Source organism: Callithrix jacchus, chromosome 5 (genome assembly GCF_049354715.1).
Source record: "Callithrix jacchus isolate 240 chromosome 5, calJac240_pri, whole genome shotgun sequence".
NCBI lineage: Eukaryota > Metazoa > Chordata > Mammalia > Primates > Cebidae > Callithrix > Callithrix jacchus.
The window spans coordinates 59,537,067-59,554,800 of NC_133506.1; the positions used below are offsets into that span (position 1 = coordinate 59,537,067).

At 62.4% G+C, this 17,734-nt stretch overlaps 2 protein-coding genes across 11 annotated transcripts; one reads left to right on the forward strand and one right to left on the reverse strand.

Annotated features, from left to right (window-relative positions):
• The first annotated feature begins 402 nt into the window (after window positions 1-402).
• On the forward strand, window positions 403-9,866 carry TCEA2 (transcription elongation factor A2). Of its 4 annotated transcripts, none has more exons than XM_078372193.1 (11): window positions 403-588; window positions 3,183-3,295; window positions 3,438-3,500; window positions 3,873-3,978; window positions 4,947-5,034; window positions 6,241-6,371; window positions 6,645-6,701; window positions 7,117-7,271; window positions 7,346-7,492; window positions 8,317-8,388; window positions 8,797-9,866. In XM_078372193.1, exons 3-11 carry the CDS (start codon window positions 3,447-3,449, stop codon window positions 8,800-8,802), a joined length of 816 nt encoding a protein of 271 aa, XP_078228319.1. In that variant the 5' UTR covers window positions 403-588; window positions 3,183-3,295; window positions 3,438-3,446; the 3' UTR covers window positions 8,803-9,866. The 4 variants fall into 4 exon arrangements, with proteins under 4 accessions (XP_078228319.1, XP_078228318.1, XP_078228317.1 ...); XM_078372192.1 differs by lacking the exon at window positions 8,797-9,866 and adding an exon at window positions 8,611-8,781; XM_078372191.1 differs by lacking the exon at window positions 3,183-3,295.
• Window positions 9,763-16,110, reverse strand: RGS19 (regulator of G protein signaling 19). Of its 7 annotated transcripts, none has more exons than XM_035302987.3 (7): window positions 16,023-16,110; window positions 15,463-15,541; window positions 12,902-12,999; window positions 12,582-12,703; window positions 11,007-11,081; window positions 10,691-10,925; window positions 9,763-10,594 (listed from the first exon to the last, which is right to left on the reverse strand). In XM_035302987.3, exons 3-7 carry the CDS (start codon window positions 12,929-12,931, stop codon window positions 10,403-10,405), a joined length of 654 nt encoding a protein of 217 aa, XP_035158878.1. In that variant the 5' UTR covers window positions 12,932-12,999; window positions 15,463-15,541; window positions 16,023-16,110; the 3' UTR covers window positions 9,763-10,402. The 7 variants fall into 7 exon arrangements, with proteins under 7 accessions (XP_035158878.1, XP_078228323.1, XP_008994548.1 ...); XM_078372197.1 differs by having other exon boundaries at window positions 12,902-15,172; XM_008996300.5 differs by lacking the exon at window positions 15,463-15,541.
• Window positions 16,111-17,734: the final 1,624 nt, after the last annotated feature.

The window sequence follows — 17,734 nt, forward strand, 5'->3', positions numbered from 1 at the left end:
TGCGCGGGGCTCAGCGGGGCCCAAGAGCAGGTCTGAGGGCGGTAGGTCCTGAGCCACCCACCGAAGGACGCCGGGGGAGAGCAAGACCCGAGACAGGAGGAGAGAAGGGGGCGGACTCCGGACCTACTGGGCCCCAGCCGCTCGGGGCTGCCTGAGCTCCGGGAGGGACTTGCTGAGGGCGCTTTCCTCGCGGGGCATTGTGGGATCACGAGTCTCTGGCGGCAGCGCGTCAGGACTACACTTCCCAGGAGACTGTGCGCGCCGCATGGCGCCTGGGGGTTGTGGTTCAGAACGCGGCGAGCACGGGTGCGGGGAGCGGGGCGGGCGGGCGCGTGGACTACGCGTCCCAGGATGCCGCGCGCGGCCGCGGGGCGAGGGTTTGAACCGGGGTCTGCCGCCCGCGGCGGGCCTGCGTCGGCTGCGGCGGGTGCGGGAGGTGGCGACGGCCGGGGCTGGGGTCCCAGCCAGGCGGCGGAGGTGGGCGCGGCGGCCGCGGGGGGCGCTGCTCCTGAGGTGATGATGGGCAAGGAGGAGGAGATTGCGCGGATCGCCCGGAGGCTGGACAAGATGGTGACCAAGAAGAGCGCGGTGAGGGGCGCGGGCCGCCAGGACCCCGGGACCCCCGCCCCGCCGAGACCCCGTCGAGCCTGCCGACCCCCGTTAGGGCCGGAAGACGACCTGAGGGGCAGGACAAGACCCCTCCCCGGCAGAGACTCCCGGGACGCAGGGAAGACCCCCACCCGTGGCCGAGACCCCTGCCCCGGGCCCGCCCTGCCGTTCACTCCCTCACTCCCGCATCCCCGGGAGAGGCCGCACCTGGGCCTGGACCTTGTCCCGGGAGCCACCTGCTCTGGACTCAGCCCCACCTCCCCGCCCGCAGTGACAGGCTTGCACCCTTCCCTGTCCCTTAACTGCAGACCCGAGCCCGGCCCCTCCCCGCCTCTCGGAGCCCCCGGGGTGTTCTGGCCTCCCGGGCCCCCTTGCCTTCCTCCGTCCGGGCCTGGGCATCCTCACGGGCCGAGCCCCGCCCCCAGCTCAGCCCTCTCCCGTAGCGTTTGTCACCGGCAAGAGTCTGGAGTCTGAGGTCCCCTTTTCCTCTGGAGCTTTTGTGCCTCCCCTACCTCTTCCCGGCCCTGGTCGTCATCCTTCACAGGCCCTGTCTGTCCCCACCCCGCAAGAACCAGGTTTCTCTAATAAATTCTCTCCCTTCTTTAGCCAGGATTTAGCCCGCAGCAACTTGGGTTGTGGGTTGTTATGTGGATACCCCCGGAAAAGAGCCGGTGTGCTTATATAAGACCCAGAAGGTCGGGCAAGCCTCCCCCGGGAGTGTCTGACCAGCTCTGCTCACTGCGGCCTGGGCCTCTGTCGTCTTGCTGCCACGGCAGGACTTTGGAGGAGGCTGTGTGTGAGGCCTTTGAAGGGGCCAGGCCCGTGGGGGTCCAGTTCCACTGTCATGACCTTGGCGCCCTGTGCACCTTTGCACAAAAGCATCTTTAGAGGATGGTGCCTGTCTCCTGGGGGTGGGGAGGGGTCTGGTCACAGGTCAGGTGGAGCTCCTGGCCGGTTCAATAAATGTGGCCTGTGCTTTCCCACCCAGACTGTGAGCTCCTAGAGCAGGGCCAGCCCAGGGCGGTGAAGGTGGCTGAGTCATGGGCTTTGGGTGATTTGTGCAGCTACACCAGGGCTGTGTGACTGCAGTAGTGGTCTTTGGGGGGAGCTTTTTGGGCTGAGCAGGGTTGAGTGTGGGTTCCTGTTGACCAGGGTTTTGGGCTGGGATCTGCACTGGGAAGGGGTGGGCTCCCACTCATTTCTGCTGGGTGCAGCACTGCCATCACTGCATTCACATGCACCCCGGGAAACTGCTCAGCACAAAGTAGGGGTCTGTGAACCTTCTATAGCTGTTTCCAGAGATGACCTGAGAATGGAGTTATTTCCCCTCTTAAAGGAGACAAAACACAAAAGAGAAAAACTGTAGGTGGGAGAAGCAGGGATGGGTCACAGAGCCAGGGGAGGGCTGGGTGGGGCTCGAAGAACTGACATTGGGGGTTCTGATGGAAGAACAGCTTGAGTAGAAGCCCCAGGAGAGAATGAGGAGGGGGAAGAGGGCCAGCAGAGCCTCCTGGGGGGTCCCAGTGCCTGAGGTCGCCTGGGGGACTTGAGGGCCAGGCTTGGTGGTTTTTATGTCCCTTATCCTGAGCCCACTGAGAGTCACATAAGCTGGTGCAGAGCTTTCAGCAAACAGTGCCCTTGGCTCTGGCGATCACCTCAAGCTTGGACTCTATAGCCCAAGGGGCAGGGCCTGCCTGGGAGGGTTGATGAGGGGCTACAGCATGAGGAGAGATGCCTCCCAGATTGCTGGGGCTGTGGGGGGGGGGACAAGCCCCTCCCATGGCCTCTGGGTTGTGGGACATCTGATAGATCATCTTAGGGCAGAGAGAATGATACACATGTGGAAACACAGGCATGTGCTTTAGAGAAGATGGGAGTATTGCAGGGCGCAGTTGCAGTTTTAAATAGGAGAGGCCTTGATGAGAAAGTGTTGTTTAAATAAAGCCTGGGCGGGAGACAGGGAGGGTGCTGTCCTGGGAAGCCACCCCAGGCAGTGCAGCTGCAGGTGCAGAGGCCTTGGTGGTGGCTCGGTACCCTTGGGGAGCACGGAGGAGCTGTGCCTGGTGTGGAAATTTGACCAGTTTTACGCCTGCCTCATCTATGTGTGAGGACCCGGAGGAAACGCAGATCTTGGGTAGGGAGACAGGCAGAGAGAACGGTGCATTGCAGCTGTCCAGGCAAGGAGTGCTGGCCAGCTTGGGGGCAACTCAGAAGCCTGGAGGATAGATGAGGAGGGGGGCTGTGGGCCTTGGAGGTGTTGGCTGTGGCTGTGCCTGAAGTGGAGGCACCCCGAGAATTTGGCCTCAGCTGGGGACACTTATGTTCCTGGGTTGGCCTCACAGCCGGTGGGGGGATGGGTGCTTTGGGGGAGGCTGTCCTGCATCAGGGCATGAATGCACAGGGGAGTGAATGAACCTAGGGCTGCCCTTTCACCTGGGTGCGGCCCTGGCTGCTGGGGAGGGGCCATGGCCCTGAAGCCTCCCAGTTTGCCGGGGGGGCGCTGGCATTTCTGTTCTGGTTTGGGCCAGTGACCTGAGGTGGCTACAATGAAGTGGGTGTGGTCGTTGCCTCAGATGTAGGTCACAACCTGGAATTCTTGGGCTGCAGAACCCTCCCCTTCTTGACTGGGCAGTAAGGGCACCTCAGCTACCCAAGAACATGTGGGAAGAGCCCTGGGTGTCTCCAGGTAGAGGAATTTTGGTTTCTTTTTGACCCCAGGTTAAATCTCCAAATTATCACTGCCTTGTGTCCCCTCCAGTAGCCTGAAGGAGGCGATATTGTCCATTGAGATCTAAGGTCCTTTATAAAGGTCCTCCTTCTCCTTCCAGGAGGGAGCCATGGACCTGCTGCGGGAGCTGAAGGCCATGCCTATCACACTGCACCTGCTCCAGGTAGGTCCCTGCCTGCCTCAGGTCCAGGACAGCTCCTGGGGATGGCCCAGGGGATAGTTCTGAGGACACCTGACGGGGCTTCTCCACCCTCCCCACTAGGCCTTAGTTGGCACAAATGCCTGTTCCTGAGGAGAGGGTCTCTGCCTTTCTCTGGGCTCAGCGGGACAGGGAGGGGAGCCTGAGGATAACCCATCTTGTCCTCTGTGGCTGAGGCTCCTGGGTTCCAAATGGGATAGTTGCCATGGGAGCAGCATCTACCTCCCTAGTGGGTCCTGGGTTCCTGTCCTGTGGGAGCCACCAAGGGTCTGCCAGGAGGAGCTGACCCTTAGAGGGGCCCCTGCCACCACCCGACCCGGAACAATTACCTTGCAGTCCACTCGAGTTGGGATGTCCGTCAATGCCCTTCGGAAGCAGAGCTCTGACGAGGAGGTCATTGCACTGGCCAAGTCCCTCATCAAGTCCTGGAAGAAGCTCCTGGGTGCGGCTCAGGCAGCGCCCACTGAGTGCTGGGGCAGGGGCCCCGGGAAGTGCTGCCTCTTGCTGGTCAGCACAGTGCAGGGTGCTGGCAGTACCCACCTTGAGCCAGGTCACCTGGGAGTGGGGTGGTGGCACGCCTGGACCAGGAAGCACCCAGCTTGAGGCTGGTAGTGGATCAGTGAGTGCCCGGCAGCATTGGCTGGGTGGAGTGGCCTAGGAGGCAGGGGTGTGTGCTGGGGCTGGGTTCCAGGTAGAACAAGGAGAGAAGAGGGTTGACTTGAACTGACAGCACTGAGAGTAGCCAGGAGCCCTAGAGAGACTGCCGTGAGCTAGGGAGGTCAAGGTCATGGCCAGGAGGCTGGGAAGTTCGGGGAGAGGGGAAGCAGGAAGGAGAAGGTGGGGCCACCTCAGCTGCTCAGAGGGAACAGAGAGGCAGCCCACAGCCAGGGAAGGGCTGGGCTGGACTGAAGGCTGCCTCTTCCTGTAGACAGTGCGGTGACCGGGGTTGCAAAGATGCCCCTGTCTGGAATGGAGGCAGCCTCTGCTAGCTCCACACCCTTGTGAAACAGCCTCTTGCCAGCCCTCTGTGGCCCCTAGGCTGTGCGTGGCACAAGTGTATCCTGGTTCCCAGCCCTTGGGCCTTGCTTTGGGCTTTCAGGAACAGCCTTGTTGGGGACATGCTTGGTCTCCCTGGTCAGGATGGGCAGGAGGTTAAACCCCAGAGAGGGCTCAGAGGTGGCTTTTGTGCATGAGTGCTTGTGTGGGAAAGGGTCCTGGGGAGGCAGCCTTGGGACTGCAGAGACTGATGGGTTGCCAGGAAGGATGAGGACCTGCTCACAGAGGACCTGCTCCCTGGTCCCTGGCTCCTCTGGCTGGGTGGGCAGCTGGGGCGGGGCAGTGTTGGTGGTCTGCGCCCCTCCTTCTGCCTTCCCCTCATCAGCCCATCCCCCATCTTTCCTGCAACTGCAGATGCTTCAGATGCCAAAGCCAGGGAGCGGGGGAGGAGCACCCCTCTGCCCACATCTTCAAGGGATGCCTCAGAGGCCCAGGATCCCAGGTAGCACACCTGGAAGGCAGGTGCACACACTCCTGCTTCTCAGCCTGTTTCCTCACCAGAGAAAGTGTGCTGATCTCCGTGTGCCTAGGCACCGCTTTGAGTCCGCACACAGATTTGACTGGCCTCCTGGTGTGTCCCGCCTGCAGTGACCACCTGAGACACAAGCTGTGTACACCTGGCTGTCAGCCAGCCACCCTGGTCTCTTCCTCCACCAAGAGCTGCTGTATACCCTGAGTTGGCCTGTGGGAGCCCCCTGCCCTTTTTCCCCAAGACCCATTGCTGGTTCTGGTTCTCGCTGAACCACTCTGGCTTCCCCCTCAGCCTCACTCAATGAGGGCCCCTCCTTCCTGCAAAATTCTGCCCAGAACCAAAGGCAGGGTGCCCAGCCCCCACTCCTGCCCTGCATGTGCATGTGTGGCCACTGCTGCCAGTGGGGGGTGATCAGGGCTCTGTGGCCTGTAGCTGGGAACTGGGGTGCTTATGGTGACAGGCTGTGGCTGAGAGATGGCTTTGCCCATGACCACACTGGGTTGCAGTGGCTGGATGCTGGGTGTAGCTCTGCCACCGCGAGCTCATGGACACATCTTTGCGAGTTGATTTTCCTCCAGGAAGCTGCCTGCTTCTGCCGTTTGTGAGGGGATGAGGGGTGTGCTGGGTGGATGCAGCCTGGACACTGGGCAGCCCATGTTGTGGACAAGCCCTGTGGGGCTCCCTGATTCCATTCTGCACGTGCCAGTGGGGTCATCTGTGATAGCAGAGCCTGGCCTTGGGTGGCCCTGCCTGTCTTCTCCCCTAGGCAGCTGTGGGTCTCTGCCTCTCCCTGACTAGGCAGCAGCCGCAGCTGCCCTTAGCAAAGGTGTTTGTGTTGTGTCCCAGGGGGTGGGCACCCCAGATGTGGCAGGAACTGTCAGGTTCATTCTAATCTGCTGGTGATGCTGCCCAGACACTGACTGCTGGTTCTGGGGAATACACCCTAACCCACTGGGGACCTCTAGGCCCACTCCCTCCTGACAGCTGGGCACACCCCATGGACATTTAGACACTCAAGATAGGCAGGGCTGCAGGCCAATGTTGGACTCTGGCAGACTGGAGCAAGCAGGGTTTGGAGGGGAATTATGCTGTGGCACCTGCTGCTTCTGGGACCAGTGTCTTGCTGGGGTGCCTGCAGCCCTGCCTCTGAGTCCAGCGGGCCTTCGATCTCTGCAGCCGAAAGAGGCCGGAGCTGCCCAGGACACCGTCCACTCCGAGGATCACCACGTTTCCCCCAGTGCCCGTCACCTGTGATGCTGTGCGCAACAAGTGCCGTGAGATGCTGGCCATTGCCCTGCAGACGGACCGTGAGTGCGGCAGGGCCTGGCTCCTGACACCTGCTTGGATTCACGGGGTGGCCCAGGCCCCCTGCCTGCCCCAGGAGGCCTGCTTCTGGAGGGACCACCCTCCTCCCCCAGCCATTGCTGTGTCCTTGGCAGGGGCCTGGGGCCTGTGCCTGGATCACAGGCCTCTCCCAGGGACATGGGTGTCCCCTCTGAGCTGCCAGGGTCTCGTGCAGGCAGAAGGGGTGGCAGGTGGAGGAACCAGTGGGGGCTGCTAGTCAGGGCTCCCTCTTGCAGATGACCATGTGGCCATCGGTGCGGACTGCAAGCGTCTGTCGGCTCAGATCGAGGAATATATCCTTTGTGCAGGGGCTGTGGGCCCAGGTTTCTGGCGGAGTCATGAGGCTGCCCGGCCTGGCGCCCTCTGGTGGTTGCTGGATGCCACTGCCCAGTTGTCCAGGGGTCCCCTCCTGGGTGGTCACCTGCCTGGGCGGTCAAGCTGTCTCAACCCAGGAGGGCCCCCTGGACCTCAGAGGATCTGAATTAGTGCCTGCTGGTGGGACCTCAGTCCCCTGGGACTGTAACCTAAAGCTGGGTCTCAGCCAGGAGTGGTCCTGGGGCAGGCTCGGTCCTGCAGCCCTTCACCTTTCCACCAGGTAGTGGCTGGGCAGAACTTCTCCAGCCCCCGCCCCAACATGGCCTCCCACTGGGCAAGTGGTAGGTGGAGGGCAGTGATGTTGTCCTCAGATGGGTCCTTAAGCACTTGCACGCATCTTCCGGGATGTGGGGAACACAGACATGAAGTATAAGAACCGTGTGCGGAGCCGTATCTCCAACTTGAAGGATGCTAAGAATCCTGACCTGCGGCGGAACGTGCTGTGTGGGGCCATCACGCCCCAGCAGATCGCCGTGATGACCTCAGAGGTGAGCCCCTGTTGGAGGTGCTGGAGGGCTGCTCGCTAGGAGCTATGGGCTAAGCCACTGGCCCTGTGCTCCAGGAGATGGCCAGTGACGAGCTGAAGGAGATCCGTAAGGCCATGACCAAGGAGGCCATCCGAGAGCACCAGATGGCCCGCACTGGTGGCACGCAGACGGACCTATTCACATGTGGCAAGTGCCGGAAGAAGAACTGCACCTACACGCAGGTGAACGGCTGCAGTGCCTCCCCCTGCCCCTCAGGTGTCTTTAGGGCATCCAGCACCCCTCCCTGGGGCCCATGCCTCTCCTGCCTCTGCTGCAGTTTCCCGAGCCTCTCAGTTCCTGACTGGACTAAGGCGTGACGGTCACCTTCAGGGACCACTCCCCTCTACCCAGGACCCCTAGGTCCCAGGAGGCAGCATCTTGGGTGGTTGGTCCCACTGGTTCTGGGTACTCAAGTTGGAGGGCCTAGCCTGGCCTGGCCCAGCCCGAAGGTGTTGATGCTGGCGGGAGGGCTGTGCCACCTGCTGCCTTGTGTGGAGGTGGACACCAAGGTGCGCTGGGGAGACTGTGTGGACCCCATGAGATGGCAGGGACCCTGTTCGGAGGCTAGTGTGTCGAGGTGGCTGCTGCGCCTGGCAGATGAGACTCCTTAGGGGTCTCCAGGACATCCTTTCCTTTCCTTCAAAGACTGTGTGGGGCCTGGGTCTGCAGAGCCTGCCTCTCTCCTGTTCCCAGTGGCCAGTCAGAACAGGCTCTGCCTTCTGGAAGGCAGCCATGGCCACTGGGGACACCTGCTAGTTCCCCCCACCATGGGGACCCTTAGCCAAGTCTGGGCCCTGCTGGTCCCCAGCCAGTTGAGCTGCTTCAGGCCCATACAAGGGCCTCTGCCCTGGTAGACACTGTCTCCCTCCCCTGGAGGCTCAGCTCTGGAAGGCTGGAGTCACCTGTAGGAGCTCAGCACCTGTGAGGCCAGCACTACCTATGTTGGCGGACACCCTTTGCAACAGAGCATGGAGGCGACCCTGAACTCACCCAGATTTCCCCACAGGTGCAGACCCGCAGCTCTGATGAGCCCATGACCACCTTTGTTGTCTGCAACGAGTGTGGAAACCGCTGGAAGGTGGGTGAGCAGGCCCAGGCTGCCCTCACAGCCCTATTCTCTGGTGGTGGGGTGTGTCAGCCTCTGTGGTGGTGTGAACTGGGGATGGCCCTGCCCAGCCAGCCTACTGGGAGTCTCCGGCATGGTGGGTGGAGACCCGAGCCTTAGGTGCACCTGTGCAGCCTCCCACTCTGGGAGCTCTCATGTGGCCACAGGACTGGAGACCTCACCCCTTTCTCACAGTTCTGCTAAGCCCTCATGAGGATGTGCTGCGTGCTGCCCCCTCGCCCATGTTCTCTGTTGACACAGCTTCTCTGGAGACCCCAGAAGGCGGCATGTCCTGCACTCAACCTGCCTGCCTGGATTGCACCTTTCTGCTCTTTCCCCCTAGTTATTAAATGTTTTCTTTCGCCATTTTGTTCTCCTCAGCTGTAACTCCTGGTGGCCCCCCATGCTCCAAATATGACCCATTCCAGCTGCTGTGGACAAGGCCCCTCCCTGGGGTTGGGCAGTGCTTGGGTTTGGCCCTGGTGGGTCAGCCCCAGGAGAGGAGCTTGGCTGACCTTCGGAGATCACCTGGGGTGGCTGTGTGTGAGGGCAGCGAGGAGGGGCCTCGTGTGTGTGCCTGTCCTGTGGGGGGTGGCTGTGTGTGTGAGGGCAGTGGGGAGGGGCCTCGTGTGTGGGGCAGCTTTGTGTGAGGGCAGCAGGGAGGGGGCCTTGTGTGTGTGCCTGTCCTGTGCGGGGCGGCTCTGTGTGAGGGCAGCACACCTTGTGTGTTTGCTGACAGCCTGTGGTCCTGTATGGAGCAGTGTCCTCCCCGCTGCCTCAGGCATGGGCTGCTCAGGGCCTGCGTCTGCTCCTGGCACTTTAGAACACTTGTCCCCATGCTGCTGCCTCTCTTCTTCTGGGAGTTACGGTCTCAGGGGCCTGAGCCAATGTCAGCTTCAAATCACTTACCTTCCCAGAAATGTAGAGGTGGGCCTGTGAGATGGTGAAGATGACACTGTGCCAGGCACGAAGCCACCCCTCCTGCCCCGGCCAGCCTTCGTCTGGGGACCCTGTCCAGCTGGGCCTGGGCAGCCCCTCCTGCTGCCTCTGAGGTGCTGTGGGTCCTGCTGTTGTACCCCCACTTCACCACTAAGGAGGCTGAGGCCAAGATCATGGAGCCCATGCCCTGGGCAGGGTGAAGCACAGCTACCCACTGGGGCCCCTGTTCTGAGGAGGAGTCTGGTGGAGCCCAGGGTGTGGGAGGGGCAAGCACACAGGCTGTCTCCCCTCTGGGGGGCACTGGAGCCCCCTGTCCTGGGACAAGGACACTGCTCCCCAGCCCTGAGTGTGGGACCAACCCTCATTCTCCAGTCTCTCCCCAAACTTGGGAAAAAAATGAGGAGAGACTTTTGCTTTAAAAATATCTTCAATAATAACATCGTATTTTGGGGGGCTTAGGGATAGAGATAAATATGAACAAACTTTTTTTTTGATAAAACACATATCAAGGACATGTTTCCAGGTTTAAACTTCATGAACATATAAAACAGAAATTGGGTCCTGGCACCTTGAGTGCAAGATTCTGAGGTTCTACATCTGGCTCTGAGGTTCTGGGTTTGGTTCTGGGGTACAGACAGCTCAAGTAGGAGGTCTCTTTATGTCACAAAACTACACAACATGGAGGTTCTATATCCACCAAAGGTTAGTCTGGGGCCTATCAGCTGCCTGGGGAGGGGGCCCCAACGAGGCTCATGGGTCCAGTATGCCTCCTGGGGGGGGGACCCCTGCTCTCACCACACAAGAGTCCCCAGCCAGGAGCACCATGCCAGCCAGCTGTGGGCGATGAGGGGGCTTCTGACCCGCCCTGCACCTGGAGTTCCCGCTCAGGACGGTGGTCAGAGCCAGAAGACACAGCACTCCCCACTGGGTCTAGGACAGCCTCCAGGGCTGCGGACTGCAGCTGGCCAGGCTGGGCCTGCAGGCAGGTGCCCTGACAGCAACCCCGAGTCTGCCAGGGGAGGCGGCGGGGTCTGTGCTGCCAGACAGCCTAGGCCTCGGAGGAGGATTGTGAGGGTCCCTGCAGCAGCAGGGCACGGTACGTGGGAGAGCTGAGGAAGCGCGGGTAGGAGTCCCGGTGCATAAGCGTGTATATCTGCAGCTGGGCGTCGTCGAATGTGTGTGCGGACGGCTCCTGCATCTTCTTGTTGATACCCTCCCGCACTCGGGAGTCCAGGCTCACCTGCAGGACAAGGCACTGGGGTCAGGGGCTTGGGAGGTGCTTTCCCCACCTAGTGCCTGGAGCAGGCTGCCCTGCCCGTTCCGGTGGCCGGCGCACCTCCCTGGGGGACAGGATAGACACGTAGTCCTCATAGATGAGCCGCGCCTTCTCGTCCACCATATGTTGGTTGGCCTCGGCCTTCAGCTCCTCGCAGGCTAGCCAGAAGAGCATGTTCTCCTCGCTGTACTCCGTCCGCAGGAACGCCCGGAACACGCCGCGTCCCGCTGGGCTGTGCATCAGCTTGTCAAAGGACTGCGCCCAGCTCTGCACCTCCTCAGGACTTGGCGTGGCACTGTGAGCATTGGGGCTGTGTTAGGCCTGAGTCTCCTGGCCTGGGCCCCCTAGTGCGCACACACCAGCCGGGTGGACTCACCACACTTCACAGCTAGGGAGGGGCTGCAGCTTGTTCTCCCGGGAGGCCTGCCACGCACGCCGCCGCTCTTCGTTCCTAGAGGCAGGGAGGAAGCAGCACTGCCCTGGCACACGGGGCCTCCCTGTTGGTCCCTCCCCAGTTCCCCAGGGAATATGCTGTCCAGGTTGCTGCTCCTGCCACAGTGCCCAGGCAAAAGGCTCTGCCCCAGTGGCCGGGACTTTCTGGCCTTCCAGGAGGGACCCTTTGGCTCCTGGTGCTCCTCCCCGTCCCTGGCCCACTGGGCAGGACCCTGCTCCTAGGCCTGATCTTGACTCCCATCCCTGTCCCTCCAGTGGGGCCTCCCACTGCAGGTCTGGCGTGCTGGCAGTGTCTTGTCGGCTGACGCACGTGAGGGTCCCAGACCCGCGTGTCCACACCGGTCAGGTTCTGGAGCCTGATCCCTGGCTCTCAAGGGAAGCTTCTTTCCTGCCTTGGCTGCTAGCACTGTCAGTGCTGGACCCAAATCCACACCCAGCTGACCTCTTTCCAGGGCACCTGGATGGCTGGCAGACGTCATGTACCCAGACGTCCTGACTCCTCTGGACAAAGCCCCTGGACTCCTCCCACCCCCTCTCCTCACTGTCCCCTGCTCACCCCATTGCTCATGGGTCAGCTGAAGCACTGTCCCCTCAGCCAGGGCCTGAAGCCTGAGTAGGGCCAGGCTTCGGCAAGGCAGGAAAACATCCACCAGCTCCTCTACCCTCCTAGAAAATCTGTTACCACTTGAGAGCCCCACTCCCACCCCCACAGGGATGCCCAGAGACCACCTCTCTAAGCCCATGCTCTTTTCCCCCTGCGCACGCTGTCTGGGAAGCTCCTGGCCATCACCCCAGGGCCAGTGGTTCCCTCTTTGGGTCTCTCCTCGAAAGTCCCTCCACCCCACACAGTCTGGGGGGTTCTGTGCCTGTCTTTCTTTTCTTGAGACAGAGTTTCGCTCTTGTTTCCCAGGCAGGAGTAAAATAGCACAATCTCGGCTCACCACAACCTCCGCTTCCCAGGTTCAAGCAATTCTCCTGCCTCCCGAGTAGCTGGGATTACAGATGCCTGCCACCATGCCTGACTAATTTTGTATTTTTAGTAGAGATGGGGTTTTGCCATGTTGGCCAGACTGGTCTTGAACTCCTGCCCACCTCAGCTTCCCAAAGTGTTGGGATTATAGGCGTGAGCCACCACACCTGGCCTGTGCCCGTCTTACTCCACTGCAGGCACCCAGAGCCCAGCCTGGCCTGGCTCACAGCAGTATTGATAAGCACATGCTATGTGAACGGGTGCATGCGTGTACACAGCAGCTGGATGCACCCCTGGCAAGACAGGTACAAGAACCATACACGAGCCCCCTGACCCCCCCAGAGGCCAAGGCACCTGCCACTCATCACTAGGGCCCCAAAGACCCTGGACAGGACAGGGCTGGCTGCAAGGTGGCAGAGGCATCCTGCCTGCAGAGGATGCCTCAGAAGCCACTAGGACCCCTCTTGGGTCTCCTTGGCCCCATACCCCTGGCCCCCTCCCCAGCTGGGCACCCCAGGCCCCACTCACCAGGAGCAGCTACAGCAGCAGCACCAGCACAGGCAGCAAGGGTTGCGGCTGGGGGCCGCTGGAGGTGCTGCATCATGATTGGACATTGAAGGGGGCCGGTCTGCCTCCTCTGGCCCTGTGTTCTGCGGTGAGATGGGGCTACCTCAGCCTCCAGGTCAGAACCCACCTTTTGCCTACCCTCCCATGCATGGCCCCTGCTCCCAGGGACATGACCCTTCTGGCCTCCCAGGTGTTCAGGGGTCTCCCAACTCCTTGTGGCCCCTCAGCTTGCCCCACCCCATCTCCCCCAGGGGAGCGGAGGCAGAGGGGAGGTGGCATACCTGCTTCTCAGCCTCATGCGGGGTGGGCATGGGTGGGCGGAGGAGGTTGCCCAGGCTCCGTGGTGCCAGCTCTCAGACCCTCACCACAGCCTGGGGGTCTGGGGAGAGGTGCCAAGGTTCTGACTGAGAACCAGAAACCCCAGCCCCGGCCTGTCCCTTAGGAGGGGTCCTGAGAGGGTGTCTCCCTAGCGGGGCCTGCTCCTACCTCTGGACCCGGCTCTGCTGACCGCTCCTACCCCTACTCTAAGCTTTACAGCAGGGCTGGGAGGGGGCCCAGAGTCATGGAGGAGGGGACTGCGGCAGCTTGTGGCCCCTCCTCCCAGGCTGGACCCCAGATGAGGCCCCTATAAGAGGTTCCAGGACACCCCATCCGCTCAGTCCCTGGGAAGCCGGAAGCCTGGGTTCCTCTTTCTTGGCTTCCGACTCCCAGCCCCTCCCAAAGGGGCCCCGAGAGTCTGGGGCTACCGACTGATACATGAGGGTGGTGGCCAGACTCGCTTCTAGGGTGTCGGGTGGGGAGTAGGCAGAATAGCTCTCCCCCATGAGTCCAGGTCTGTTCATAGGCCCCGGAGGTCTCAGCCAGGGGCGGCAGGCTAGCCTTGTTGCATTAAGGATTTAAGTGGGACTCACGGCCGGACCGCCTGAGGGTGTGGGAAGGGGTGCAGGGCCCTGGTGAGGAGGCACGTGCCCCCACAAACATGGTTCTTTAGTCCTGCTGCCTCCCACCCAAGACTTCCCTCTGTTCCTGCCCACTCTACCTCTAGGCTGTGAAACCGCTGTGGAACCAAGGCCCTACCGCAGGGCATGCCAGCCAGGGAAGTGGGGGTGGCAGTGGGCGGGGGAACCCTGCTCCCCAGTCAAAGCCCCGGAGTTGCTGATAGGTGGGGTGTGGTGTGGTGTGAGTCCTTCCTGGTGTTTGGCTGCACCGTCTGCAGGGGAGGTGCGCCAGGAACGCCAAGGCTGTGAGTTGCCCTTCTGCTACCCGAGACACCATTTCGAATCCCAAACATATTCGAATCCCAAACACAGGGTGCCAATATGCCCTGGAGGCGGTTGTGAACACCCGAGCCCATCTCTGCCCAGAGTAGGGCCCTCTGGGCTTCCGTGCACACCCGCTACCCTCCTCATCGGCTGCTCTCCTCCCTGGCCAGGAGGCTCACAACTTGGTTCGACTTTATTGTCTCAATTGTCACCCTCCTTGACATGCCTCCCCTAGCCTGTGGCCTTTGAGTGCTTGTTTCTGTCTGGTTGTGGGAAGGGGTGTAAATGGAGCTCAGAGGAGACAATGCTGGAGTTCTGCACTCAGGGTACCCACTGCCCCGGCCCAAGTCTGAAGCAGGTGCAGGGGACCTCAGCCCCTTACCACCTGCCCACCTTTCTCTGAAACTGTGGGTCCCATGGGCTCCTAGCAAGTACATGAGGAGACAGAAAGCAGCCCTGCAGCTGGGCTTCCTTTTAGGGGTCGAGTTTCTAGGGAAAGGAAGGGGTGTGGCAACCTGAGGTTTGGTAGCTGTACCAGACCGGGCTGTGACTTCCCCAGGCGGCAGTTCTTCCTCCTCTCTGTCCCCACCCAGGGTCCTCCCCAACCCTGGACACTGTCCCTCCTGGGCTACCATCTCCGCCCCAGCTCTGAACTAGAGGAGGGGATGTGTCCAGGGGTGCAGGGCCGGGGTGCAGGGCCTTCGTTTGCTGCAGAGGAGGGGGCCAGCCCCTTCTTTCCCAGTTGCAGGCCCTGGACCTGGTCACCATCCCTGGACCTGGCCACCATCCATCCCTGGACCTGGCCACCATCCCTGTACCTGGTCACCATCCTGGACCTGGCCCCCATCCCTAGACCTGGTCACCATCCCTGGACCTGGCCACCATCCATCCCTGGACCTGGCCACCATCCATCCCTGGACCTGGCCACCATCCATCCCTGGACCTGGCCACCATCCCTGTACCTGGTCACCATCCTGGACCTGGCCCCCATCCCTGGACCTGGTCACCATCCCTGGACCTGGCTTCCTGTACTCTTCTCTGGTCAACTGGGACCACCTATGTCCCCAGGCTACTCCCCTTCTCTGCTAGGGGATACAGAGTCTCAACTAGGGTTCCCCTGCTCATCATCCTGGTATTGGGGATCCCCCTTCCCCAGTCCCCCAGGCTTTGGCCCCCAAGTCTGGGATGAGAGAGGCGGGACAGGCGGCACGTCTGGTCTCTGGGGATAGAGGCTCCCTTGGGGAGTGGCTGCTGCTTTGCTCCACAGAAGGAAAAAGAACGTCCCAGAGCCTGCCCAGTCCAAAAAAAGAATAAGAAAATGTGACAATCCCAGAAAAAAATGTCACAACCTTTGAGAGGGGGGGTTGAGAGGGGCTCCATTCCCAGTTCTACTCCTGCCCAGGGCCTTTCCCATATGCCACCCTCCCCATCTGGCTTGGGCAAACCATAGCCCACCTCTAAAACAGTGATGGTGACCCACCCACTGCGCTCCTCTCTCTGCTCTTAGGGTCCAGTCTGGGAGCCTGTGTCCTCCTCCAGCCTCTGATGCCCCCACCCCTACCTCAAGGCGCCCTACTCACCAGCGACCCAAAGGCAGGGTGGGGGCAGGAGGGGCCAGGTTGGGTGTGGGCCGCACCCTGTCTGCCGAAGGGGTGTGCACTGCAGCAGTAGGGACTCAAGTCAGACGGCAGGAGGGAGGCTAGCGCCAGGAGACCCCGATCGGCTGGGGCCGGGGTCGCATCACCTCCCCTGCGGCTCGCAGGGCTGAGTGGCGGCCAGATCCGGCGAGGTGGGGGCGGGGGCGGACAGGGTGTCCCGCCCCGGCCCCTCCTCACCAGGCTGATGGGGGGAGGAAGACGCGGAAACCTGGGTTCTTCCGGCCCCCACCTTTGAGCAATCACTTCCCCGGGCTTTGAGCTCCAGAAAAAGGGGAACCCGGCCCTAGCGCCCCCTCCCCCACGCGCGGGGGCCGGGCTGCAGTTCCACTGCGGCCCAGGGTCCACGTGGACCTGGCGGCGCGAGCCCGTGGGGTTCGAGGCCCGCGCGCCGGCTCCCACGGCTCCCGCCCCGCACGGTCCCCGGGCCCGGGCAGGGACGGGCAGGGCCGCCGTCCCCGCGCCGCGCGCGCGCGCGGACTCACCAGCCGCGCTCCCGAGCCGCTCGCGCCGCCGCCGGCCCGCGCGCTCCGAGGTCCCGCCAGGCCGTCGGTGGGGGGGCGTGGGCAGTGCGCAGGCGCGTCGGCCGCACTTCCCCAAAGCCGCGCCGGGACTTCCTCGCGCCGGGAGGCGCCGGGCCCGCCCCACTCGCCCCGCCCCGCCCCGCGCTCGGCCCAGCAGCCCGCCCCGCCCGCGCTCGGTCCCCACGGTCGCTCGGGGGTGGCGGGAGGGTCGGGGTGTTGAGAGGGGAGCCCCGGCCCCGGCGGCCCGAGCTGCTCTGTAGTCGACCGGCCTTGGCCGTGGTCCCCGACGCCGCTCGGCTGGGCCGTCCCCGCCTTGCCTTTCGAGTGGGGTTCCCGCCACGCGCTGGCGTGGACGCGCGAGAGCCGGGCCCGCGTGCTGCCTGCGCTGCTAGGGAAACGGGCGGCTGCAGTGAAGGACTGGTCCGCGAGCGCCGCAGCCCGGCGCACCCCTCGCCCCTTTGAGCCTCGTCTGTGAAACTGGGTTAAGAGCCTTTCGCGCTGTGGGGGCTTCTGGGCTGGGGGGAACTGGGGGCGCGGCTCTTGCATCCGCAGTCATACTGAATGTCTCTGTGGGGCCTGGCAGAGTCCCTGCCGACCCGCGTACACTGCCCCCTTTGCCACGAATGCCCTGTCCCTTTGGCCAACTCTTCGCCTCCTCTATGACTCGGTACAGACCGGGTTTGGCGTCTCGTCCCATCATGCTGTGTGTCAGGTGGCCCTGACCCTACTCTGGAACCGTCTGCAGAACATCTGTGCCCCTCCTGCCCCGTTTGCAACTCCTGTCCTCCCCAAGCACTTGGCCGGGACACCTCTAGTGTCGGGGGCCGCCCATAAAATGCATTCCAATTGCACAAGTCAGGTGTACACCTTCACAGAACTCTGAGGCCTGGAAAGGGAGCTGGAGATCTTGCTTGTGCACCTAATTCAATGGACAAGGACCAGTATCTGCGAGTCCCTGTGGGCCAGGCTGTGGGACCAGAAGCCAGCAACACGGATGAGCCTGGATTTGCTGCTGGGGGCACAGGTGATTTGTGGGGGCAGGCAGGAAAGGCCTGGGGAGAGGCAGGAGCACTGAGGAGGGGAGGGCGCTGGGCTGCTGGGTTGTGCAGAAGCCTGGAGGGGGAGGCCAGAGGCAAGAGTGCCCTGGAGGACAGGCTGCCTCTGGAAGCTGTGCCCCGCCCCGCCCTCAGCCCCGCAGCCCATTCCGCCCGCGCTAGGGCTGACTTGACCTCAGAACCCTGTGGATGCCATGTTGTCAGGCCAAGCCAGGCCAGGCAAGGCACGGGCCAGGAAGCCCATGGGGACAAGAGGCAGGCTGCTTCTTATTCAGCCCAGGTAACACTCCTGAGGTGGGCACAGGTGAGGTCAGGGAGGCTCAGTGAAGATGGGCCAGCACCTGTTCCAGGCCACACAACCAGGCTGACCCCGCCCAGCCGGTCAGCCTGTTGTCTCCGCTGTGGGGAAATGCAGGTGTGGGCAGCCGGCAGTGGATGAAGGTCAGTGCCCTCCCTGTGCCCTTGGGTTACTCTGCAATCCCCCCATCACTGCCCCATCTCCTTTGGCCCCTTGGGCCTGCTCTCCATTCCCCTGGCTGCTGCACAGAGCATCCCTGAAGTACACGGGTGGAGTCAGGTGAGCTGGGCAGTTGATGATGCAGGTGGGATTTGAACCCA

Excerpts from the sequence above, each read along its gene's own strand:
- TCEA2 (XM_008996303.4), top strand. The coding sequence starts at position 517 with ATGATGGGCAAGGAGGAGGAGATTGCGCGGATCGCCCGGAGGCTGGAC. Across the intron at positions 589-3,437 it reads TGGTGACCAAGAAGAGCGCG|GAGGGAGCCATGGACCTGCT; the intron begins GTGAGGGGCGCG and ends TTCTCCTTCCAG. Across the intron at positions 7,493-8,316 it reads AGAACTGCACCTACACGCAG|GTGCAGACCCGCAGCTCTGA; the intron begins GTGAACGGCTGC and ends ATTTCCCCACAG.
- RGS19 (XM_008996300.5), bottom strand. The coding sequence starts at position 12,931 with ATGCCCACCCCGCATGAGGCTGAGAAGCAG. Across the intron at positions 10,926-11,006 it reads CTCCCTAGCTGTGAAGTGTG|TGCCACGCCAAGTCCTGAGG; the intron begins GTGAGTCCACCC and ends CAATGCTCACAG. Across the intron at positions 10,595-10,690 it reads CTATCCTGTCCCCCAGGGAG|GTGAGCCTGGACTCCCGAGT; the intron begins GTGCGCCGGCCA and ends CTTGTCCTGCAG.